At 44.0% G+C, this 22,976-nt stretch overlaps 1 protein-coding gene across 1 annotated transcript; it reads right to left on the bottom strand.

The window, feature by feature from the left end:
- Window positions 1-10,456: 10,456 nt before the first annotated feature.
- Window positions 10,457-16,224, bottom strand: LOC149343772 (uncharacterized). Its single transcript, XM_089547067.1, has 4 exons — window positions 16,096-16,224; window positions 14,758-14,873; window positions 13,740-13,780; window positions 10,457-10,878 (listed from the first exon to the last, which is right to left on the bottom strand). Exons 1-4 carry the CDS (start codon window positions 16,222-16,224, stop codon window positions 10,631-10,633), a joined length of 534 nt encoding a protein of 177 aa, XP_089403193.1. The 3' UTR covers window positions 10,457-10,630.
- Window positions 16,225-22,976: the final 6,752 nt, after the last annotated feature.

Genomic DNA, 22,976 nt, shown 5'->3' with positions numbered 1-22,976 from the left:
AACGAACCTTTCGCAATTAGCATTGCTAGAAATATGCTATTGATGCGTGATCACGAGGAAACCCAGAGATCAAAAACTTTCACCGTGCGCTTATATCTCGGATGCCGCCGAGAAAACTAAAACCCGTGCTCATTTAAATTCCAGGAGAATAAAAGCGTCGGAAGTTCGGGGAGTTCCTATTGATTTATGAAGGTAGCACAAGACGGTCGTTCCGAAAATAAAAGGCATAGAGAATACGAGCTCACTTTCAATTTATTCGTCTTTTTTATTACTTTTGTCGTTATATTGAGTATGCTCACCTATTCAAGATAGATCTTAGTAAAACTTCACTTCCCAGTGAAAGCCTGTTACTGGCCTCTAAAACACTTCTAATGGCACAAAAATACATTGATCTTTAATGGCTGCACCTAACTCATATTCCTTCCCTTTAAACGTTATGTGCCATGCGTGAAAATGAAGATTGCTTATAGTGAAAATAAAGATTGCTTACATTAATTATTCATCAGGTAATTCTATTTGTATGGCAATATCTCGTCGTACGCGGATGCATTCATTACAGCGGTAATATAAGGTGTTCTTTCTGTTCTTCCTGAAACAAGGTTAATTAGTGACCACTAACACGTGCCAAACAATTCTTCGAGAATTAACGGCCTTGCAGCCTATTCGAAAATTTCAGTTCTTGCAGCATCCAAAGACACTAGTTGCATCGCTGAAGATCATTCTGACTCAGCGCATATTGCAGTTGAAGCCAAAAATATGTACGTATGACGCCATTTTTTGGTTTGATCTTAATATCTCACCAGCTTGCCATAAGAAACACACCCCACAGTGCTCCATGCAACCCTTTGCATTGAATACAGCCATCTTATGCGACACACTGCACCGGAACCAAGAGTATCTATTTTTCACTAATGCCAGCGCTACCGTGAAGTGCGAATGGCTAGCCCTGAACTCAGAAGCGTTATCTACTAAACTAAAAATCCTTTTAGTTTTCTACACGAACCAAAATCTCAAGGAACATTAATACCTTTGTATTGACAGCTCGATTACATTTTATAGCTATTTCTGCATTATCAGCACTTCAACGAGAGCTGTTATGATAGGGATCAAAAGATGCAAGTTACAGTGCAGTTATGTGCGGGACTAGAAGGACAACGTTCTGGAGCACACATGGCTCTCCTGCTGAAAGCATTGCGGTAGCTTCTACCTGCTCCCGTGTTTGGCTCAATGGGCGCATTTGTGGCACTTATCGCAAAACAGGAATTAGCTGCCGTGAAAGCTCATCATTCGTAAAAAACGATGGGGCCGAGAGTGTTGACCCTAGTAAAAGACGATAGCTAACAATCGGCGACTTTACTTTGTACACTTCCGAGAGGCGTTCCCTTAACCTGGAATCAACGCTCGCGAACGATTATGTTCGCGCACATCATCAGGGTTGCCCATGCGGCCAGCATACAGCTTTGAAATTTCTTTAATCTTCTGTGGGCGTATTCATCGCTATATTAACTTTGTTTCTTTTTCTTTCATTGCTACTTGTCGCGCTCCACCAATGAGTAGCAGAAAATTGTGTGCTCTTCTAGTCAGGTTCTCAATACCGCCTTTATTTTATTCAGATTTTATAGCATAAATTTGTAGCGTAAGCCCATAATTACAGAACACAGCGAGCTGCATGACGGAACATTTGTTTAAGCAGTAAGATTTATAAGTGCAGTGAGCGAACTTGAACGTGCAGTACTTGTAAGCCACATAAAAAACCAAAGGGTTAGATAACACATCTGGAAACCTATTACGTTTGCAGGGCACTCAAACTCACCTCAGAATCTTAACTGATGCTAGCAGATTCGTTTCTGCTTTCTTTCATAAAACATTCCGGCCATAAAAAACAGTTTTCGCATTCTCCATAATGCTCTATGTAGTAGTGTTCTTTGTTGTACATTTCACTGCAGTTCGTGGTCACTGAAATTAATACGACTTTAAAAGGTCCATTATTATGTGTGTGTGTTTAGATAGCTGGGCATGCAAGACGAGAAATAATTTCGCATTTCGTCCAAAAAAAAAAAACAATGCTTCTTTCCCCGTTCGCTATGCCACCGCACCTGAGGTATACAAGCCTTCGTTCACTCTTACATCAGCCAAGCAGTACCTTACGCGTTCAAGTGCGTCCTGTATCGTTTTCTCAAAATCCATGGAAGTGCAATGTTAATACGTTCTGTACAATGGCCAGAAAAAGATTCGACTGCCGCCGCGGTGGCTCAGTCGTTATGGCGCTCGGCCGCTGATCCGTAAGACGCCGGATCGATTCCGGCCGCGGAGGTCACATTTAGATGGAAGCGAAATGCTAAAGGCCCATGTACTGTGCAATGTAAATGCACGTTAAAGAATGCCAGGGGGTAGAAATTTCCGGAACACTTCAATACGGCGATCCTGATAGCCTGAGTCGCATTGGTACGTTGAATTCCCAAGAACCATAAAGATTCTACATCTATTGTAACGTCACGCATGTGCATAAGTTAAGTCTTATTAACCGGTTAAGGCACATTGCTATAAAATACGTGAATAAAACAGACACAGTGGTATTCCACTGTGTGGTATTCAACTTTTTTTTATTAATTACCTACTGATCATGAAGTTTCAGAAATGCACCATGCACATTGGTACAGGCTACTGTTAAATTACGTTACAACAGTCAGCAGCGCTTGCCCCTTGTACACCCGAAGATAACTGTTTGTTGGAACTTCTCGTATGCGGTAGATTGAGCAGGAAGGAGCTGTGCAATGATAGTGAGGAAAACAGCGCCGGAACAGGGACAAGAGAAAATAAGACGACGGAACAGACGTCTTAGATGTGCTTTTTTCAGCACCTAATAATCTGGGGAAAAATTGCGCCAGGGTTTATAGGGAAAGCAGAGAAGAAAAACAAAAAAGACAAAAAACAAAAACAAAAAAAGAGTGTGAAGTAAATCATTAATTAAAGTTCCTCCCTTGTGCCAAGGGTGTGGTACATAAGGTTCCCTTCACGTGCGGCAAGAACTATATAGGCCAGACGAGAAGATGCATGAATTCCCGCCTGCGTGAACACAACACCTCTTTAAAAGGGGCCCCTTCCTTGAACCTAGCCTTGCACTACAAATAATGTGGTAGTAACACCTCCGCGCCTGCTGCCCAACCATGTATTCCACTTTTTAACGACACAACGGTCGTGTACAATCACAAAGATAGATTAACTAGGGAAATCAGCGAAGCATTTCATACACAGAAAAACCGCGACACATGCGTAAAACACCCCATCCGTCCTCATTCATGACTGTGAGATATCGTTTCTTGAACATCATGACTGATTATGACATCATATCAGTGTTGTTGGCGTAGATCATGCGTGCTCCTGGTTGTTTAGAGAGTATATGTTCTGTGTTCCGTGCAATAAACCTTCAGCTGCTAGTACAGCGCCTGGTCCGTCGTCTTCTTTTCTCTTGTCCCTGTTCCTTCGCTGTTTTCCTCAAGATGTACCAACTCGCCGTTTCGATGATAGTGAGTTTTCTCAAAAGCAGGCGTCCTTCTATTACACCCGCTGAACTGTGTGTATGGCTGAAGTTTATCTCTTTAATAACATAGGCGATCATTAACAAGTCCGATGGAGCGGCTTTCTAGTAGAGCAACCACGTCGCATTTGGAAGGTGACTGGTTTGATACGCAATTACGCCTCATACCCACTAATTTTCTGATGGGTAGATTTCTTCCTGCCTGGTGCTCAGCTTTTAGGAGATGAAATGCGTGGAAAAGGGGTCTTCCAGGAAACCGTTGCGTAGACGAGTCATTGACGGGTCAGTGAAAGGCCACTTCGGGCCGTTTTCCGAGTCCAGCTCATGCGGAGTCATCGTCATCATTATGATAACCCTGCAGGACCGAACGCTCTATTTCAGTTGCTCAGATTTACTCTCAACCGATGCTACCGAGGTAATTTTAAGAGTATATTGACGGCTCATTTTCTTAAAAAGCCACTTCCTTTATGTGAGAAGTAGAGATTCATTATCGCATGGCTGGTTATTCTACACAGAATACAAAGAATTAGCGAGATCAAATTCTTCGGGGGTAACTATATCTGCAAAGTGGAGCAGCGACAGTGGCCCTGATGTACTGCATCTATGCTCGAATAGTAGGAGAAATGGGATAATCTCTTCTCCATACCAAAGTACAGCATGCCGAAGCAGTAACTGCTCGGCTTTTGTTGTTACTTGTTACTGAACTGAGGAAAAATTAGCTGATTCCAAATTCTAGCACGTCACTTCATTCTACTTAGCTGAGTTTTGTGGTGATTTCATAAAAATAGGCGTTCATTGCCGCCTGCCGATGTAACCGTTTAGTGTAAATATTGTTCACGTTCATGAAACAGAACGCACATATGGTAATCTTTCCTGCGATATTTTTTATTTCTTTCATTTTTTTTCTGCCTTTGGCCAGCCGCGATTTGGATAACGCAGCCAATAAGGGGCGTTTCATGCCGACAATGTGTCGTGACGTCCCAGGCAGGGGCTACCAATAATAAATGAGCAAATTGAAGGAAAAGAAAAAGCGTGCAAAAAATCTCCCGCTGGTTTTTCCATCTAGCTTACGTGTGCAGATATTTCCATCCGGAGCGGCATAGTTTTCGGAGGTATTGTTCCAATACGTCAGCTGCTTACCATGGTTTCTTTATTTGTTATCGTGAACTACGGGCGAGTAGCGAAAGTTGTTCACTGGACTGGCATGTATAGGTTTCCACAACCAAGTACAAAGACAGAATAGCCTTTGTTTAGCCGATCGCTGTTGCGGAAAACGCATGAAACTGGCGTCCAGCCCTCTTATGCTTATTTAACATAACAAGTTATCTTTAGCTACTCAGTCTTCTGGGTGTTAGCAACAATAGATGGCACTTTTTCAAGACAAAGTACCTGCATCTGCAACGGACGCTAGCAACTGAAGCTGAGCTTAATTGCCCAGCTTCAGGCCCAAAACATCACGCTCAAGAAAGGCCATGAGTCACAATCGATTTCTGGAGTAAGCTTGTTTGGAAATAAGTATTGCAAACTCATTTGTTTCTTAAGCTTCTGTGCTGCTTTATTTGAATAACGGAATAAAGAAAATTAAACCATTCATCTCCCACATAAAACACAAGAACGATTTGAGGAGGATATTAGAAAACATTGACAAACGATTTTTTCTTTCCATAGAATGTAACTTATAGTCAAAGAATTTAGATAAAAAGTACCGACAAGGCGAATTTCGCTCTGCCCAGGCTCCCCTTATAGGTGCGTCGTAAAACCGTCAAGGTATGTTAACAAAATCCTGGTTCGATGGTGCTGTCTGCAGAAAAGTCACACTGGGCAGCTCTCGTAGCCAGAGGTGATATTGTGTGCAATTTCATTCCGTTTGATTTAAACGTGACGTCAGTCCTGACGAAAGCAGTGGGAGTAAGGGATCGAACGGCCAGTTACAGGTAAGTCCACTGCACAGCAGCGCTGTAGTCCCACCGTATCGCCACCCCGTAAAAGTCGGCCGCCTGACGGAGACCATGCCCAAACAATTCAGCGCGCAGGCAGAGCAGAGTTTCCTTCTCAAGACAGAAGTAACATTGTAAAAACTCTTCTCGGATCTCAAGTGCATTGTCATACGCGGCATTCCTCAGCGTCGGCGCTGTCCGCTGATGTGTCATGGTCGTGGAACCAGTTTACGCAAATAAGTGGCATAACAGCCCGGTTTCATTTACGAGAAGCTTGACGTCATCTCCCACAGCATACGTCACCCAAATCACGTGCTGATGACAGACGATAAAATGAAAATAAAATGAAAAGTTGATAAAGAAGGCCTCAGACCTTAGTTCTACGCTCAAGAGTGTGCAGATTCATAATTTCTTCAAAGAATTTAAATTTTATTTTGCTTTGTCTGTTGGCATAATGAATACACCGAGTGACAAACGTCTACGCCTACCAATCCCTCATGAGGATTTCCTGGGGTAACTACTTCACTCCCTATTGTTTGTTTGTTTGTTCATTTTATTTTGACAGAAATGGGTGTATAATACACGACCCATTATCACACGTGGGTATAGGGCACTGCCAAGGTCGACGAGGCAAAAGGCGTTGCAAGCCTGCCTGATGAGGCCTCATATCCGGAATATTGCATCAGGACAGACAAGTGGCCGGTCGCGCCAAGAACAAGAAAAAATAATGAGACAGCAATAATGTGTACAGTTAAAAAATAATTAGAAAGATGCGGTACAAGATATGCAAATCCAGCTTTCTTCATGCGGGCTTCGACCATAATGAAATTTCTTTGGTACTGCGGTTGCCGCTAACGTCATCGCCATCATCACCTAACTACGCCCTCTGAAGGAAAAAAACACCACCCATTATCTCTAATTAACCCTGGAATGTGGTAACTGCGGCCGCCTTATTCCGGCAATATTTCTAATCTCATCTATTCAACTGTTTTTTATCACCCCCTGCTACGCATACCTTCTCTTCGAATCCAGTCCAGTGTCCTTAACGGCCATCGGTTATCTTCTCGTTGAACTGTATCATCTGTCCATGCCCTATTTTTCTCTTGATTTTGAAATAGAACCTCTGTAACTCCTGTATGCTTCCTTATCTATTCTGTTATTCTCCGGTCTCTTAACGTTACAATATTACTTTTCCGCTTCATAGTGTTCTTCACTGTCCTGGATTTAAACTGCACTGTTTTCGTTAGCCTCTTAATTCCTGCCTCATAGGTGAGTACCGCTAAGGTACAGCAGTTTTATATTTTTTTTTCCTGGGGGATAATGGTGAACTGGCACCCATGGTCTGAAAGTGCATGCCAAATTCACTGCACCCCATTCTTTTTCTACTAGAAATTTGAGGGTCATGGCTCCGATCTGCGGTCACTACACGCCCCAAATAGATACAACCTCTTACCACTGCCAGCCTTGCCGGCATATAGCAAACTGCTTTTTGTTAGCTTCCAAGGTTGCGAAATAATTCATTATTTTTTCCTTACTAATTTTAACACCGACTGCTGTGCTTTGCCTCTCTAAGTCAATGATGATGCACTGCTGTCCTTGAATTAGTTTAGCAATGCCATGTCATCAGGGAATCGCAGGTTTCAAATTATTCTCGGTTTGTTTTTATCCCAAAATCTCCCTATTCCAGATCTCTGAACAGCTTACTTAATAGGCAGAGAATAGTACTAGAGATATCGTGTCCGCTTGCCTAACACCCATCCTTATTGGGGTTTTATTGCTCCAGCATGGAGGACGATGGGGCTTTTGCAACCAATCAATCAATGCTTAGAAATAGCCACACTCAACCTTCAGGTTGCATAATGCTCTCATGAATCTTGATGTTGGGACTTAGTGGAATGATTTCTTGTAATCTCTAGAGAGTAAAAATTGAGGTTTGTCGTATCCTGAGCATTTCTCTATTACTTTGTTGAGAGTGTGAATATGGCTTGAATTTTACAAAGCTACCCTGGTTCTGTGGTTGAGACAAAGGGTACGGTTACCCTGACTTCTTTCATGATTACCTTAGGAACTACCTTGTAGAGAACGGATTGATCACTAATTTTTCATTTCCTTGTGCTTCCTTTTCTTACGGACTCTGATGATATTAGCATTTCGCGAAGATTTGGTTATCCTCAAGCACGTGAGCCATTCCATATAAAGGGCGACCAGTGTTTGCCCCACAATCTTGTCACCTTCTTTCAACAAGTCACCATTTACCAGTTCCTCACCACTTGCCAACTCCCCCTCTCTTTTTATTGCTTTTAAGGCGTTTGTTAATTTTCGCTGATAGAGAACTTTATAGATCGCTGTTTTACTAATGTCAGCCTTCAAATCTGGGTTTTGTCAGAAATATTGCTGCTTGCTTTTGTACGGTAATCAATCTCTAATTTCAATAAATGTAACATTTACCGTTCTTCATATTTCAATCGTTGCACGATACCTATTCGCATTGCAGGTTTACATTTATGCGCTCGAAGTTTTCTCATTTCTTTCCGTAATGTAAAGTGCATTCATTCAATTTATTCTAGTTGATGGAGACCTCGAGTAGCTGGGCCAGTTCGCTTGTGGGAGGCTCTAAAATGGGAAAACAAATTACAAGGACAGTAATTTATGCTGATTGGTTCGTTCTTTTCTTTTTTTTTCATGTAACGGGGACGACATTTCTTTCGATGTTGGGGCAATGGTGTTAGGATATCCACGAGTTAAGTATGTGTAGAGTCTCCTAACTTTAAACATTTCAAGAGAGAGAAACAGGTGCAGTTTCCTCGGAGAATTTACATCAGTTTTGAGCATTGAGAAGAAACACCAGAACGAAGACGACTACGACACACAAGAGCTAAACACGGATTCTCGTGGTAAAAACCGTTGAATCACTGCATAAATGCCCGCGAAGAGCGTTCACTGGGGTCTTTGAATATGCAGACAGGTGACATCGGAGATAGCAGAACTATATTAAAAAAAAACATGGAAAAGATCAAATAATTCTACACCAACTCCTCAACCTTGCCCATCATTAAAAAAAGCGACGAAGAAGCGACAGGCATGAAATGCTTGTCAGAAGATTTTGTAGAAGCTCCGCTGGAACAAAAGGCAACAGAAAACGTGGGTTGAAATTTCTAACGATATTTTCAAGAAAGTGAACGATAACAAGATAGAGTTGATCAACATTTAACGCAGCTATAATTTAAGGCAGATATGCAGAAAGCTAATAGAAAAACTCCAAATTTAGTAACTATAAAGTAATTCGTATATGGGGGTGAGACTAAATCATGAATACTCGTTTGTTCCGGTGGGCCGCACAAAAGTAAGGAGTTCCGAACAGTACTACGAATAATAGTGGTTTTTCGCCTTTAGTTTTCTGCTATTTTTTTTCGGTGATGGTGATGATACAGATTATACTGAATAAAAATCTGTACGCCTCCCAAGCTGGGAACGCCATTGAGTCCAGGGCTCCTACGGCCTCAGTTATTTGCTGCGCCCGGTTAACCAGAATCGATAATCTTTCCGAAGAACAGCTTGCAACGAAAGCATCCTGAGGATGTAGACAAGATTAAAAATCAATTAAGGAAGCAACGCATACCATGCATGCCTAATATATTTTGAAAGTTGATTTCACAGCTTGGTTCAAATATTTAACACATGTATGTTTTTTGAAGCCGGTAAAAGGGTGCTCTAAAGTAGAAGATAATGCAACAAGATGCTGAATAGAGAAAAGTGTTATGCGAAGTGTTCACAAGTCCGCAAGTCAGCTGCCGCCAGCGTAGCCCTGGACTGGGGGCCCCGACCATCAGGCTCGTGCGAATTAGTCTATCCTAATTAAAATGTTTCTTCCCCTCTCTCTCTCATCAAACTTTGATGTAGTTCGGCATAGCCTTAATATTTTACAATAAGGCTAGAAGCTGGAAGTATTTGACATCAATGGAACAGGCTCACCAAAGCTTCAGAGCATTGTGTGCCGACTTAGCTTAACCCTCACACGACTGCTCGAGGGTGCTCTTTCTGTTGCATTAGAAGACAGCGCAACACCCACAAAGGGCAAAGAACAGAGTATAGAGTGAGGTTACTAAACGCAAACAAAAGGCAGCCGATTGCCCAAGTAGAAGAATTCCCTACCTGAAAGGTCAACGGAACGTTCGCTGACGCACTGGTTAGCAGTTTTTCTCTTAAGAAATACTTAAATGACCTCACGACTCTGGAAAAAATTATAGCCGGTGCGTCCCAAAGCTTTACATGGCCCTTTTAGATAGCGAATTCTTTTACTTGTACAATCGGTTCCACTCAGTCCGTGCTTACTATAAAACTTTTTCTTGTCACGCTCATTAGCTTGCTCCCACGTGTGTTTGACGTGTGCAGTTTCAGGTGGCGGCAGTAACTATTCTTCTTCGTTTGTTTTGCATCAAACGTAAGTTCCGAATGATCGCTGGTGGTGTCGTCCTTCTTGTTCCTTGTGTTCTGTCAAATTGTGCACTGATTTTGTCGTCACGAACCTACACCAAATTGCCCAAATGTCTGTTCAACTCGATAGTAGTCGTTGCCTTAAAAAAAATTCTTTATAGTAACGCATTTATTGTCCCTTACCTCATGACCCGCAAGCATTTTTGACTACATAATGCGTTCATCACTCTTTAAAAAATTTGTCGGGGAGCCTCTGAGTGAACCTCTGAAGAAAATACGCGTTGTGTTCAAGTGCATATACCCACGACGCACTAGTGCCCTAACTGCTCTTTCTCGCAGTTGTGACACATATTGCGTGGATAAGAGATGAGTACAAGCTGGTCCATGCTATGTGCATTCGTATGATGAATCACGTAAAAAGGACTTCAAAAGAGTAATAAATAAAAAAAATGGTTTCGACTTAAACTTCCTTGTGCTGTATTCTAAAGAAAACTAGGACCGCTCATTACAAGCAGCTCGTACCAAACAGACAAAATAAAGGCAGACAAAAGGACAAAAGTTGATTTTTAATTTGAGAATATCCTTTCATTTTCAAGAAAGTTGCCAAATAACGGCACCAAGTTCAGCGGTTGGCGAATTATGCGTTGACGGACATTCAACTTTTTTTTCCAGTGAAGCAAGCGTGACTGAGTGACCCCGAAACTTTTCATAATGCCTGCGTTCATCCCCGCTTGTTAAGCCACTTGTGGACTCCGTGAGCGATGGCTCCCTGGACAACGCCCCGAACGATGATCGGCAGGATGTACTCAGCGTCCTCATCGCTGACGGCCCCTTCCCCAGTGGTAAGGGCAGTCAAGACTTCTAGTGCTTGCTCTTGGTCTTCCTTAGACAGGGCTGCATCACCCTGCAGGAGGCGGCCGACGCTCTCTAGGCCTTTTCCGGCCTTCAGAACAACTGCAGCTTCATCCTCTGGAAATAAAAATTACGAGGAACTTAAGCGGCTAAAGTGGTGAAAGGCGAAAGCCTGAGTGCTGCATTCTGCTACGCGATTCTTCACTTCACATTCTGTTGGTGCATTAATTAACTGCCGATTAATGAGGCTTAATCTTTGCCTTTAGGATTGGAACGCGACGGCGTGTTTTAGCGCTGCCAGAGAGTCCATGGGAACATTATCTTGCTGGCGAAATATCACCTCTTGCCTCCCAAATTCTAAGACGCGCTCCCGCCGATCCAACTGGCAGAAAAGTGATCTGGGCTCCTGGCCACCAGGGTCTACGAGGCAATGAGGCCGCTGATGCGGCCGCCCGAGCGCTCACACACCGGGCTCCTCATTCTAGCTCTCCCGGCTCAGAAGCTCATAGACCGCTTCTGCGGTTCCACGAAATTCTAATTCATTATTGCGGCAGCCACTCTGCGGCGCCTGCAGAAAGGAACTCTTCTCTGTCCTGCCATAGAAAAACACTTCGATCCGAACACAGATGGGCGCTGCCCGTACTGTGGAGAGATCTGCGATATCTTTCACATGGTGTGGGCATGTACTCAGAATCCTCATCTTCGACCTTCTCCCACCGCCACCCGAGAGGCATAGGAGACTGCCCTCCTCAACTGCTCCACTTTGGAGTCTCAAAGGGCTCTAGTAAAGCGGGCGCGAGACGGGGCCTCGTCGTGCGTTGTCCCGGACTAAGGATACCGACCATGCAGCAGGGTTTTTTCACCCTCAAACTCTCTTTGAATATTGAAGTTTTTCACCAACACCCGTTCGGCGCGATCCGTTCCCCTTTGAACGCAACGCTTTTTGAGGAAAGGAAATGGCTCTGTAATTCTCTCTCATCTCGGTGGACACCCGAACCGCACCGTACAGGAAGGGAAGAAGTGGAATGAAAGAAGAAAGAGAAAGAGGGGCCGTAATGAAGAAAATGAAAATATTATTTGAGGAAAGGAAATTACGTAGTAACTGCCTCATACATCTCGGTGGACACCAGTCGAAAATTGTATTCGAGGAAAGAAAATTGCGCAGTAACTGTCTCACATATTTCGGTGGACACCCGTCAACTTTCGCGCGTAGTGACGTCACGACCATTTCGACCAATCTGAAACGCGGACAAATTTGCTGAGACGTCTTGGTCACGACATTATGAGCCATTAAAGGCTTTCGCCTTGATAAAAGCCATGGCAAGGGAAGGTATGGTGAGTTTCACGTCCCAAAGCTAGACATTCGCTATGATAGACCCCGTCGTTGACGGCTGCAGGTTAATTTTCAGCGCACAGCACATGCGGATGTTTGCACTTTGTCTTTATGTGAATGCGGCCACCCTGGCCTCGATTAGATCTGTGAGAACTGCTTGAACTATTTTCGCTCACTTGGTCGTGAAAATCAAATGTTATCTTGATTTTTAGCACAGTAGCCAGAGACAAGCGCGTAGAAATACCTAATCCTTCAAGGTCACTTAAGTAACCGCTACTTGAGGCTTACTAAGTAAACAGCGTCGATGTGTCGCAGATTGTGCAGATCACCACATCTTCGCATTTACTATTCCAGCGACTTACCGCGAATTAACAAATATTTAGAAACAAAAATAAAAACAAAAAATTGAAACAAAATGGCAATACTGACTTCAGGAACGTACCCTTGATGCTGCACATCATTGATAGAACGGAAGAGAGGGTGGTTAACAAACAAATGAATTGAAATTAGGCAGTGGTGATGCATTCAGAAATAGAGCTGGGCTCGAAGAACGCGGTACACATTCTGATGGCCACGTGCGGGAAAACTGCCCTTGCATGAGTCTGAGTCCCACAAATACGTCAAACAGATGTCCGTACTGGAGATCTGCGAGAGAATAAATTCTTTTCCTTTACACGGAGATTTCGCCTACGTTCGCCCAGGAGTCTCTCAGGATAACCGGCAGAATAGCGCTGTATCAGAAGCTGAGTCTTTAAGTGGCGTAATATTGTTTCGCACTAGACGACGACAAAGTTGGCAGTGGCGCGGCACGGAGCTCTCGCGCTAGGCTCGCCGCAATTAAATCATTCCATCGCCAGATGTCATGTAGTCCTGTCTTCATCGAGGTCGCCATCACGAAGCGATATTAAGCGCGCGATAACGACAAATGCTGCAAATAATATGAGGGATTATCATTAAGCACCATTTGCGGCTACCTTCATGATTACATCATTGCAACTGGGCGCTTACCCTGTTAAATTCATATAAAATTCCACTGAATGTCCAAAAGCGTATTTTATTTTGTTTCCTGATGTATCTAATTTGCTTATTATTAAACATTTCTAACAATTCATACATATTTTCTGATTTCAAACATTCTACTATTTTACTTAGCTTTTTTCCCGCACTCATACCTCCTTGGCATTCACCACCGTACCTTGGCCAATCCCCCCGCGTGGGTATGTGCCATTTTCATATGGTGAAGAAGAAGAAGAATGCGAATGTGAATAGCGATTCGTAACGGTAATTCTCAGAGCATAGCGCTAGTGAAAGCGAGTACTGTAAGCAACTATACGTTTAATGTCGGCTTACCTTAATCACAGCTAGCTTTCCTGTCCTCCTCGATTTATAATCACACTGTTTCTAAACATGCGCCGGCGTTTACTGTGGAAACTGATTGCAAATTCCTATGTCAACTTCAGTCAACCCTTATTAAGTAAATTCACAACGTACTATGACTTTGAGGTGCAGAAAAAAATATTAATCCAGTGTCAAAGCTCCCTTTCCAGCATTTTCTCGCATTTAGTTGCTGACGGAAATAGTCGTGTAAGTGCGAGGATGACACCAAATATCTCCAGTATTCACTTACGGAAGCCAACGTTCTTACCTTTGGAGAGAACTGGTTTTTGGTGGCTGACTGGCGGAGTTCTGTAAAAGGGAGAAACGAACGCTACTTGTAGTCGCCTTCACATCAGCACTAAAAAAAAATATTTTAAGAATAGTAACTATGTACTCACATTGTAGCTCCATCTTTACAGGCATGAAAAAAAGTGAGGACAATTCCTTTTTAACACCAGCTTTACATAAGACTTAGCATGCACTGAATACATTTTGATGAAAAACCAGTGGACATTGGCAAACAGTAAAACAGCAAAGAAAAGGGCGTTTCAGGAGGATTCTAAGTTTTCAGTTAACAAAACTTCCGAGTGAATTTCCGGTTCATCCAGGAATGTAATTAAGCTGGCTATTTAATTGCACTAGTACAGAACCAAGAAGCAACATGCTGCATTATCTCCTATCCGAGAGGTGCGGTTCCATGAATAACAAAAAGATAAACATAGCTGTTCGTTAAAGTCCAGTTCCGTATATGTAAGGAATAAAGGCCGATGTATGAAAACTTCTAGATTTTTTTTTGAGGGGGGGGGAGGTATTGGGGCAAAAAACTGCTCCCAATACATAGCTCTTTTCTAATGGTAATTCTATCAAGGAAAAATAGGGCCATCTTTGAGAGCTGGCTTTCTTAACAGCTTACTTCTGTTGGATGCACGTGTGCGTGCTTTGTTACGAAAGGAGTCTTTTAATTCCCACTTTACAACCAAAACTGGTAACCATACTTATCTTTTTTGACGGTAGAGAAGAGCCTAGTCAATATTTAGGGCATTGCTTTGTCGCCTAAAATTTAACGAATTCTGAAACTATAAATTTATCTTTTTGTACGTACAGTAAATGTAATTATTTTCATGGAGAAAATGTACCAAACAATTTTCTGTTTTTATTTTGATATGACGCAAAATTAAACCAGTAATATACAATTACTGTATTCAATTTGTCTTGACAATATTGGTAACTCAAGACACACGACGTGAAGTTCTCAGCGGTACTAGAAAGTGTCTCATGATACTCACAAGCAACGACAATGAGAGAAAGAAGAGTTAGCCACAGGGAGGTCTTCATGGTGAATTGCAGCTCTGGGCACGGAGAAGGGCTGAAATGAATATACAGGTAACACTACCTGATGCTTCTATTATTTATGTTAGAAACGTTAACCCTTAAAAAGAGTCAATTATCACCATTAAGAACGGTAGCGAGGCAACCTCATCTACTGTAGAGAGCAGCGATTAAAACGTGTCTCCTAGGTACAGTTGTACGGTGCTTAGATTTCATGACAAATAATGTAATATAGAATGCCAAATTCTGTAAGATATCTTTACAGGACAGTTTTGTCTGTTTCTACTATTCAGAAAACAAAATGCGAGTCTCTTATGCATATATTTAACCACACTCACACTTATTCTTGGCTTGTTTTCTGACTACAAATTATTATATTCCCTGCTGGCAAGAGCTTCATCTTGTCTTTCCCTACGTTACATTTCCCCTTCGTTGCTCGTTTCATTTGCATAATATTACGATAAGCTTCGCTTTTTTTTCTCAACGCATTCATTTTAACGCAGTACGTAACCGGTCTGAGAAGTACGCTAAACGCCAAACGAACATCAAACACGTTTAAACAAAGCCATCTGGAACATAAGTGTCATTGACTGCCCTCAGTTAAAAAACTCCGTCAGAATCGAAGTTCTCGCAATTGAGACCATTAGGTGAATTCTTCTCCCAGACTGAACTGAAGGTCTTGAAAATGAGATTATGAGGTAAGATTTTCTATCAGTTTCTTTTCTATCGATATATGAAGCGCTACAGAGGAAGCAACAGTCAGATGAAGAGGACATAATAGTCGTGTCTCTATGTCGCTTGAGTCGTTGTCGCTAGCCATGTAATTCTAAAAGGAAGTGTGAAGGAACTAGTCCTATAGCAACTCTTTTTTTTATCAAGTAGTTATAAGGTATTTGCGGTCTATATTGTCATTGGGAGTAGGCGCCATCATAAAATATACCACTGACGCAGCGCTGCACATTCCAGGCGAGTATAATTGCTTCTCCAAGTTGCCTTCTCCGAATCGTGTGGCCCAGAATGAATACTTGCCTTGTGCGGCCTTCGTCTTATTTTTCGTTTTGTCGTTCACAGCACATCTACCCGCTTTTCATTCTTGTGTGCAGCCGCTTTAAGCAGCCGTTGCCGAGCATTTTAGCGCTAGTGTGCTCGGATGTCAAGTGCCTGTCTAGCGACTCAATTTGAATGGACTTTCACGCACTCGAATAACCTTGCCCCATCAACCATTGCAGCACTAATGGCACCAATTGCGTAGAAGCGCAGCATGATACAACCAAGAACGAAAGGTGACCGATCACGATGATAACGATGGTGTCTTTTTCTTGCATGCCGGTGTCACTATCAAAGCCCACAAAGCGTAGCCACGTCGTATCCATGCGAGGACCAACAAAAGACCCACTGTCTATGGAGTGGTTTATGAATGGCATGGTGGTGTTTGTAATCCGACTTCGTTTAACCACCGAATCTCTAAAATGCATGGTTCATCAACAAAAATACCTGTTACAAACTCTATTCTTATCTTGCTGGATCACCCAGTAATATGAGGATTTACTCGGCCAAGCTCCTAGGTGCGTTGGAGATTAGCTTAGCGAGTTTGGGCATTTTTTTTTTGTGGCTTCAAGAAGAAAGTTTGCCTCGCTCACTCACTTACTCCCTCAACTTCGCCATGATTTCTAAGGAGAATAAAAGATTTTTTTCAAAAAAAAGGGGGCGGAGATGGTGTCACTTAATTCTTACAAAATTGGTAATATTTCAGGAAGGCGGTGTGGTGAGAAAAAAAAATATTGTTTTATTTTCTGTCTCAAAAACACAAAATAAACCTTTAGGTATTGGGCATACCCGCTATGTAGTGAATTCGTATAAATAGAATGCAAGAAACTGGTATGTAGCTTGCTTAAATACGTCTGCTTTTGCACCACCGCAGCGTGGGCATGGCGAACAAAAATATGTTTGAGAATAAGCTAAATTCTTGGACAACTGCATTGGTGTTTCGTAACGCCGATGAACGCTACACATAGCGCTGCGGTAGAAATGCAAAGATGCAGAGAAAAATTTCTGTAGTGGAATCAATTCTGCGAATTAAACATATATAAACCCGCTCATCTTAAAGTGTTTCACGGGTTGTAAAATTATATTAACATGCACAAAATTCAAATGGCTAACTTCATAGCAAGGCGTTCTACTCACCGTTGTTCCCGGAGCGATTGGTAGTTTTCCCGAGTAGGGCCCTCTTCTTTTATACAGCAATAGTGAAGGCGTTTTCTTTTGTAAAGCAGGAACAATGGATTCAGGCTTTATCTTTTCTGGTGACGTATCAGAAAGAGAATGCTTTGCTGTCGGACGGTCTGTCAAAATATTCCAAGTGTAGGCATAAGGCATTAGCGTCATCAGTACTGACCTTGCATGTGATGATATCGATTGCTCAGAGCATGATAACTGACACACGACGGCAAATATTCAAAGAAATAATAGGAGGAGATCACACAACCCGGGTATTACTCTTAGGTGGTTCAATGTTCTGAACATGCACTTTCTAGCCGTTCCTAGCACAAGACAATTTCTGCAAGCAGAAAGCTATTTAGATACCTATCAATCTCATCGCAACCAAATTTAAGTCAGAAATTTTAAAAGGTGTTCCTTTTTAGTGAAGAACTGTCAGCCTCACATGTACCATACCTTTAAAAAAAGACCCCGCCACTTTTTTGAAGAAATAAGTTTTTACCATTCCTGAAGGTACAAATGCAATCCACGCGTGAGAAGAAGGCGTTATAAGGATTATATTTGAAATCAAGCTGCTACATTCATTTTCTCAGCAATAACTTTCAATGGGAACACTGAAATAACTCGAAGCTTGAAAGCACGAGCTGATGGGCGAGTTGGTTGTACATGATATGATTGAAACAGCGCAAGGCCGAAGGCCTTGCGCTGTTCTCTGTTCCTCTGTTCTCTTTTTTTGGCCTTCGGCCTCGCGCTGTTTCAATCATATCATGAAATAACTCGCTCTTAGAGGAAAAGTATGATGTCAGGAAAAAAATAATTTTCCTTCATATCTTTCAGAAAGAGAAACAGCGTTGTACGGTCGTGCCTTTTAAAATTTTTAGACTCGAAGAAAATAATCTTCCAACAAAATTGATACAATAACTCCACCAAGCGCCCTCAAAGCTCTATGCATTCCTGACGAATATGTTTGGAAATTTTGTACAAGCGCCTTTAAAGGTGTCTCAGCTAAAGAGGATGAAAGAAAAAACAAAAAAAGCATTCCTCTGCACTTAAATGCACTAATTCTTGTTAGGAGTTATGTGAAGTACCGGCTAGACTTTTTTCCTTTCGGATAAATTAATATTTAGACGACATAACGAAATAACTCTCCAAAAAGTATGGCTTTAAACGGTAAGGTGTAAATAGCAAAACGTCGAGTGCCATAAGAATATTCGATCCTTGGTGGTTACTAAGTGGCAGGTTTACCATAACACTCTTTATTCGGCAAAGAACGTAAATTTTAAAAGATGATATAGCGCCCGGCGACGCTATAAAGCGCAGGCGCTGAGATCGGCGTTACCAGCCCGCGATAGAGGAAAATAAAGATGGATAGCGCGTGCTCGGAGCGCACGCCCGGCACGGGCAGTTCGGAACTAGAAGCCTGCCACGCTGGTCGTCTTGCTCTGGTGCTCCGCTGCGACCCCGCAAAATCCTCAACAGTGGTGACCCGGCGAACCGTGCCTTCTATCCCAGCGGCGTCCTAGCATGGCCTACTGGCAGTACCCAAGTTTAGACCCGCCGCTCCCGGCGTTCCGGCCTGCAGGCGTCGGCGGGTGATCGCCCAACTGGAGGCTGCGATGTACCTGAACGGCATCACCATCCAGCCGTTTAAACACGCAGTCCTTTGCGACGTCCTCCCGCCCGACCTCCTGCGTCGGCTCACCTACTCTGCCTTCGGCTGGCGGCCATACGATGAGCTGCGTGCGGCAGTCTTGGCGGACTTCAGCGCCTACTACGTTCCGCCGCCGCTCTACGACGCAGCGGACCCGTTTTCGCCGCCGCCAGCCTCTGGCCCTGCACCGGCCTCGCTCGCGCCCACGCAGCCTTCATCAGAACCCGGCCCGCCTCAGCAGCCCCTCGCCGCATCGCCGCCACTCCCGTCCAGCGTCTCCAGCCCGGCTGTCTCTCTCGACGCCACACCAGGTGGGATCCGCACGAGCTTCGCCTCGTGTACTGCTCCCACTACTATCCTACCCGCGTCTCTGGCTCTGCCTCCTTGCGCTTCAGTGGCGTTGTCGCCAGAGCCTCCTGCCGCCAAGGACGACTCTGCAGCATCAGCCGTGCCGAGGCTTCCGGCATCTCCATCTACCTCGTCACTACCGCCAACAGCTCTGCAGTCCTCTGCTGTGAGGTTGAAGCCGCCACCGCAGCATATGCCACATACCAGCCTCACTACCCCGGCGGCCACACCGCCTGCCCAAGAGGCCCCACCCCAAGCCCCAGTACGGTCAACCGCTTCTCGGATTCTGACCCTGGCAGCTCGACACTGCCGCAGCAAGCGTCTGTTTTGGTGCCTGACTTCAGCCACCTTCGGCAACGAATGGTCGAGCTACCCACACCGAGTAGTGCGGCAGTTGTCCATCCAAAAGCTGTGTCTTTTGCTGCCAGCCAGCCTTCTGATGTAGCAGTCTCAACTACACGGCCTGTCACTGCCACAACCTTCTTGCAGACACCGACAGCCGACCATGCCCACACGCGCATCAACACTGGCGAGGTGCTCCGGACTGTCACTCCCGTTTCACCCAAGCACCTGGGATTGAGCCCAGCAACTTGCTCCGGCATAGTCACAGCTGTCGCCGTTGTGTCGACGGCCCCGTTGTGCCGACGGTCCCATGGGGCCGTTTCGGCCGCTCCTCTGCTTGTGACCGCGTACACTGCGCGTCAGATCCCCATGCACATCAGCCGCAACGTTCCAACACAGATGACACTTGTGTCAGCGGGCAGCACTACAGTCGGTGGCGGCCCGACCATGCCTCCCCTGCCCCCATGTCCATTGTCAGCTCGGTACCCTGCATCATTCGCCCGTTGCGCAGCAGCCAGGCTCGTCTACCTGAGCCCGCGCCCTCCACCCGACGGCTCTTCCCGGTCCCTGACATGAACTTATTGGACACTCATTCTCTCCTCTCTTCAACCGAGTCCACATTTCGACGTTCCGTCTACGCGGGGGGCACTATAGCGCCCGGCGACGCTATAAAGCGCAGGCGCTGAGATCGGCGTTACCAGCCCGCGATAGAGGAAAATAAAGATGGACAGCGCGTGCTCGGAGTGCACGCCCGGCACCGGCAGTTCGGAACCAGAAGCCTGCCACGCTGGTCGTCTTGCTCTGATGCTCCGCTGCGACCCCGAAAATCCTCAACAATGACATGCGACAGCGTGCTCCGTGCGCCTTAATTCCCAGCGATTACGGCGCTCTCGTTCTGGCTTGTTAAATAGGTACAGATAATGTCGAACGCAAACAAATAATATGATTTCTTTCGGGGACGTAAGGAGTCGGCTTCTAACAAGTTTCAGTCGTTAGTGTAGAGTGGAAGATCATTTAATATGATTTGGTTTGGTCTGGTTTATGGAGGTTTAACGTCCCGAAGCAGCTCAGGCTATGAGGGATGCCGTAGTGAAGGACCCCGGAAATTTAGACCAATTGGGGATCTTTAACGGGCCCTCACATCGCACAGTACACTTAATAAGACTTCAAATATTGTTCGAGGAATCGCTCGGCATTACCACCGCCTTCGTGTGACCTCAGGATGTACTTGCCCCAATTATTGTGACATCACAGTGTGCAACGGCTGTTCAGAAGTACAACCAGTGCTTGCCGTTGACGCCGGCCTCATCCGGGAAGTGATACTTTCCAGATAGGAAACGTCAAGGTGATATTATGACGTCAAGGTGCACTTCAGCGCAGGCACCGACCGCGACTGGTACTGCCATTGCAAATATGTTTCTTGTTATTATTAACGCTCCGCACTTGTGTATCGTGCACTTTCACATAATTAGTATTCACGTAGGCCTCCTTTAAGTAAAAAAAACGCCCAGTCTAAACGTTGTTTGTGTACCCGTTTAAAACAGAGAGAGATACGTAAAAAGCAGCATTCGGGCGCGCACAGCATGCTGGCACATGTTATCTATAAAATTCCGTAGGCTTTTATTTTTGTCGAATAAAAAGGGGCGACACTAAAGATACCGCTTCGTAAGGACTTGAGTCTGACCATTTTTATGGTTTTCGACAACTTCCAGTTCGCATCTGAGCGTTTAAATCAGTATTTAACATGTTATGCGTATCAAGTAAGTATTAAAATAGCGGGAGAAAAATACTATCCAGTACTTAAAAACTCCTAACAGCGTTCATTCAATTTCATTTCAAAAGATTGAATTTGGTATTTCTAAAACCTTGATTCATTTTAGCTGCGGCCTCCTGCATAGCGCCTTGATGTATGAGTTTCGCCTGAACAGACCCTATGTAATACCCTCTTTGGCACTACTACACGGTGTCTTCTCTGCCTTTCGAGTTCTGTAGGCGCCCGGCATGCAAATAGTATATGTCTGAAGACGGTGACTGTCGTCTAACAAGGCACTGCAACTAGAGTAGCACTTTAAACTGTGTGCACGGGGGTACGCTATACGACATCCTAATCTTGTTTCTTCCATTTTCAAAGTTGCGCGGCTGAACACGGCGCGAGTATTCAGGTGGTCGCGGTGTCAATTGCTTCTCCGTTTGTAATATAATGCCCTTTTTTACCAAATGAGCCAACACGTTCATTTAGCCGACTGAAATATTGTAATGAAATTATTCTATCTTCTCAAATTCTCAAAACATTTTGTCTTTCGAGCGCGCGGCCTCTTTGTGGCATTCGTATTTCACCTAAAGTCATATCTGTGGAGTATGCTGAATTCCTTGTGGGATGGGGTCGTTATCCCTCGACCCCTACGGCACTGGCTTGTCTTTCTTAAGTCCACCTTCCGAAAGTAATAATAGAAGAGTGGAATTCGCGAAAAAAATAATGAAATCGAATGCGTAATTCACATCTGATCAGCACCAAAATATATTCGCATCGTTAAGATAAAACAGTACAAGAAAGTGCGCTGGTTCGCTCAGCATGACACCTCATTTCTAAAAAACAAGAAATTTGTGCGAGTTGGTGCTGGGACACTGACTGTGACATGTTAACTACCGCGAATAAAACAGCGTCTGCCTCATTGTCTTTGTCTGCTTTTTTATTCGCGCTAATTAACATGTCTCCGCCAGTGTTCATTTCGTAAACCCCGGAGGCTAAACGTTTACTCCAAAGGCGGTTGGTTGTTCAGCATGCTTGGACATGGTTGCTTCTGACGTCTGCTCTTCCAGGTGCGCATGAATTATTCGTTTGTACGACATTCCGGGGAATAAATAAAAGCTTTTTTGGTTGATTACTGACTTAACTCCTGAAACTGGCTTGTGAGAGACAAACCTCCCCAGAAAGTAAGAATGAAGAATCTGGGTTTTCCCGATAACAAGAAAATTAGGATGAAACTGCCTGGCCGCAGATAACGATAACGGTAAGCATTGCAAACGCACTTATCTGGGAATTCCCAGCCCATAAAGATATATCGATGACGCCCTCTGGGAGCCAGACAAGAGTGCATGTGATGAAAGGCTTCTTTTTCTGGGAATACCCAGTCCATGAAAGCATTTCGAAACTGCCCTCAGGGAGCCACGCAAGAGTACTTGCGATAAAAAGCCTGAGTGAATGTCCTATTTCCTACCGCGTAACGTGTGCACGCGCTATCACAAACATATTGATGGAATGAGCGTAATTGTTAGCTGCCAAATACAAAAATAAAATTTCTTGTTGTTTGTTTGAAAAAAAAATTTTAGAGTTATTTCGACTTTTGTTTTTTACCTTTAAAAGAATTCACTTTGCTCTCTTAAGTCGTGACATATAGATAAAGAATTGCAAGCCCAGTTGTTTGTCTAGAACAATAATATGGAGGGATATATTCTGTACAGAAAGTACTGGAAAGGCAAACGCGATGTTAAGCGAGTACTTGAAAGGCAAACGCGATGTTAAGCGATGTTAATATAAGTCCTTGCTTCGTTATGGCTTACGTTCAACGACGAAGTAATGACCTACGTTCCCTGATAGACGAATCTAACATCTGATAG

The sequence above is a fragment of the Amblyomma mixtum genome, chromosome 5 (assembly GCF_055824585.1).
Source record: "Amblyomma mixtum isolate Tamu chromosome 5, ASM5582458v1, whole genome shotgun sequence".
Lineage (NCBI taxonomy): Eukaryota > Metazoa > Arthropoda > Arachnida > Ixodida > Ixodidae > Amblyomma > Amblyomma mixtum.
This window is presented reverse-complemented; position numbering and strand designations above follow the sequence as displayed.

Excerpts from the sequence above, each read along its gene's own strand:
- LOC149343772 (XM_089547067.1), bottom strand. The coding sequence starts at position 16,224 with ATGCCATTCATAAACCACTCCATAGACAGTGGGTCTTTTGTTGGTCCT. Across the intron at positions 14,874-16,095 it reads AAGACACCATCGTTATCATC|AAGCATCAGGTAGTGTTACC; the intron begins GTGATCGGTCAC and ends CATAAATAATAG. Across the intron at positions 13,781-14,757 it reads TTCTCTCATTGTCGTTGCTT|AACTCCGCCAGTCAGCCACC; the intron begins GTGAGTATCATG and ends TCCCTTTTACAG.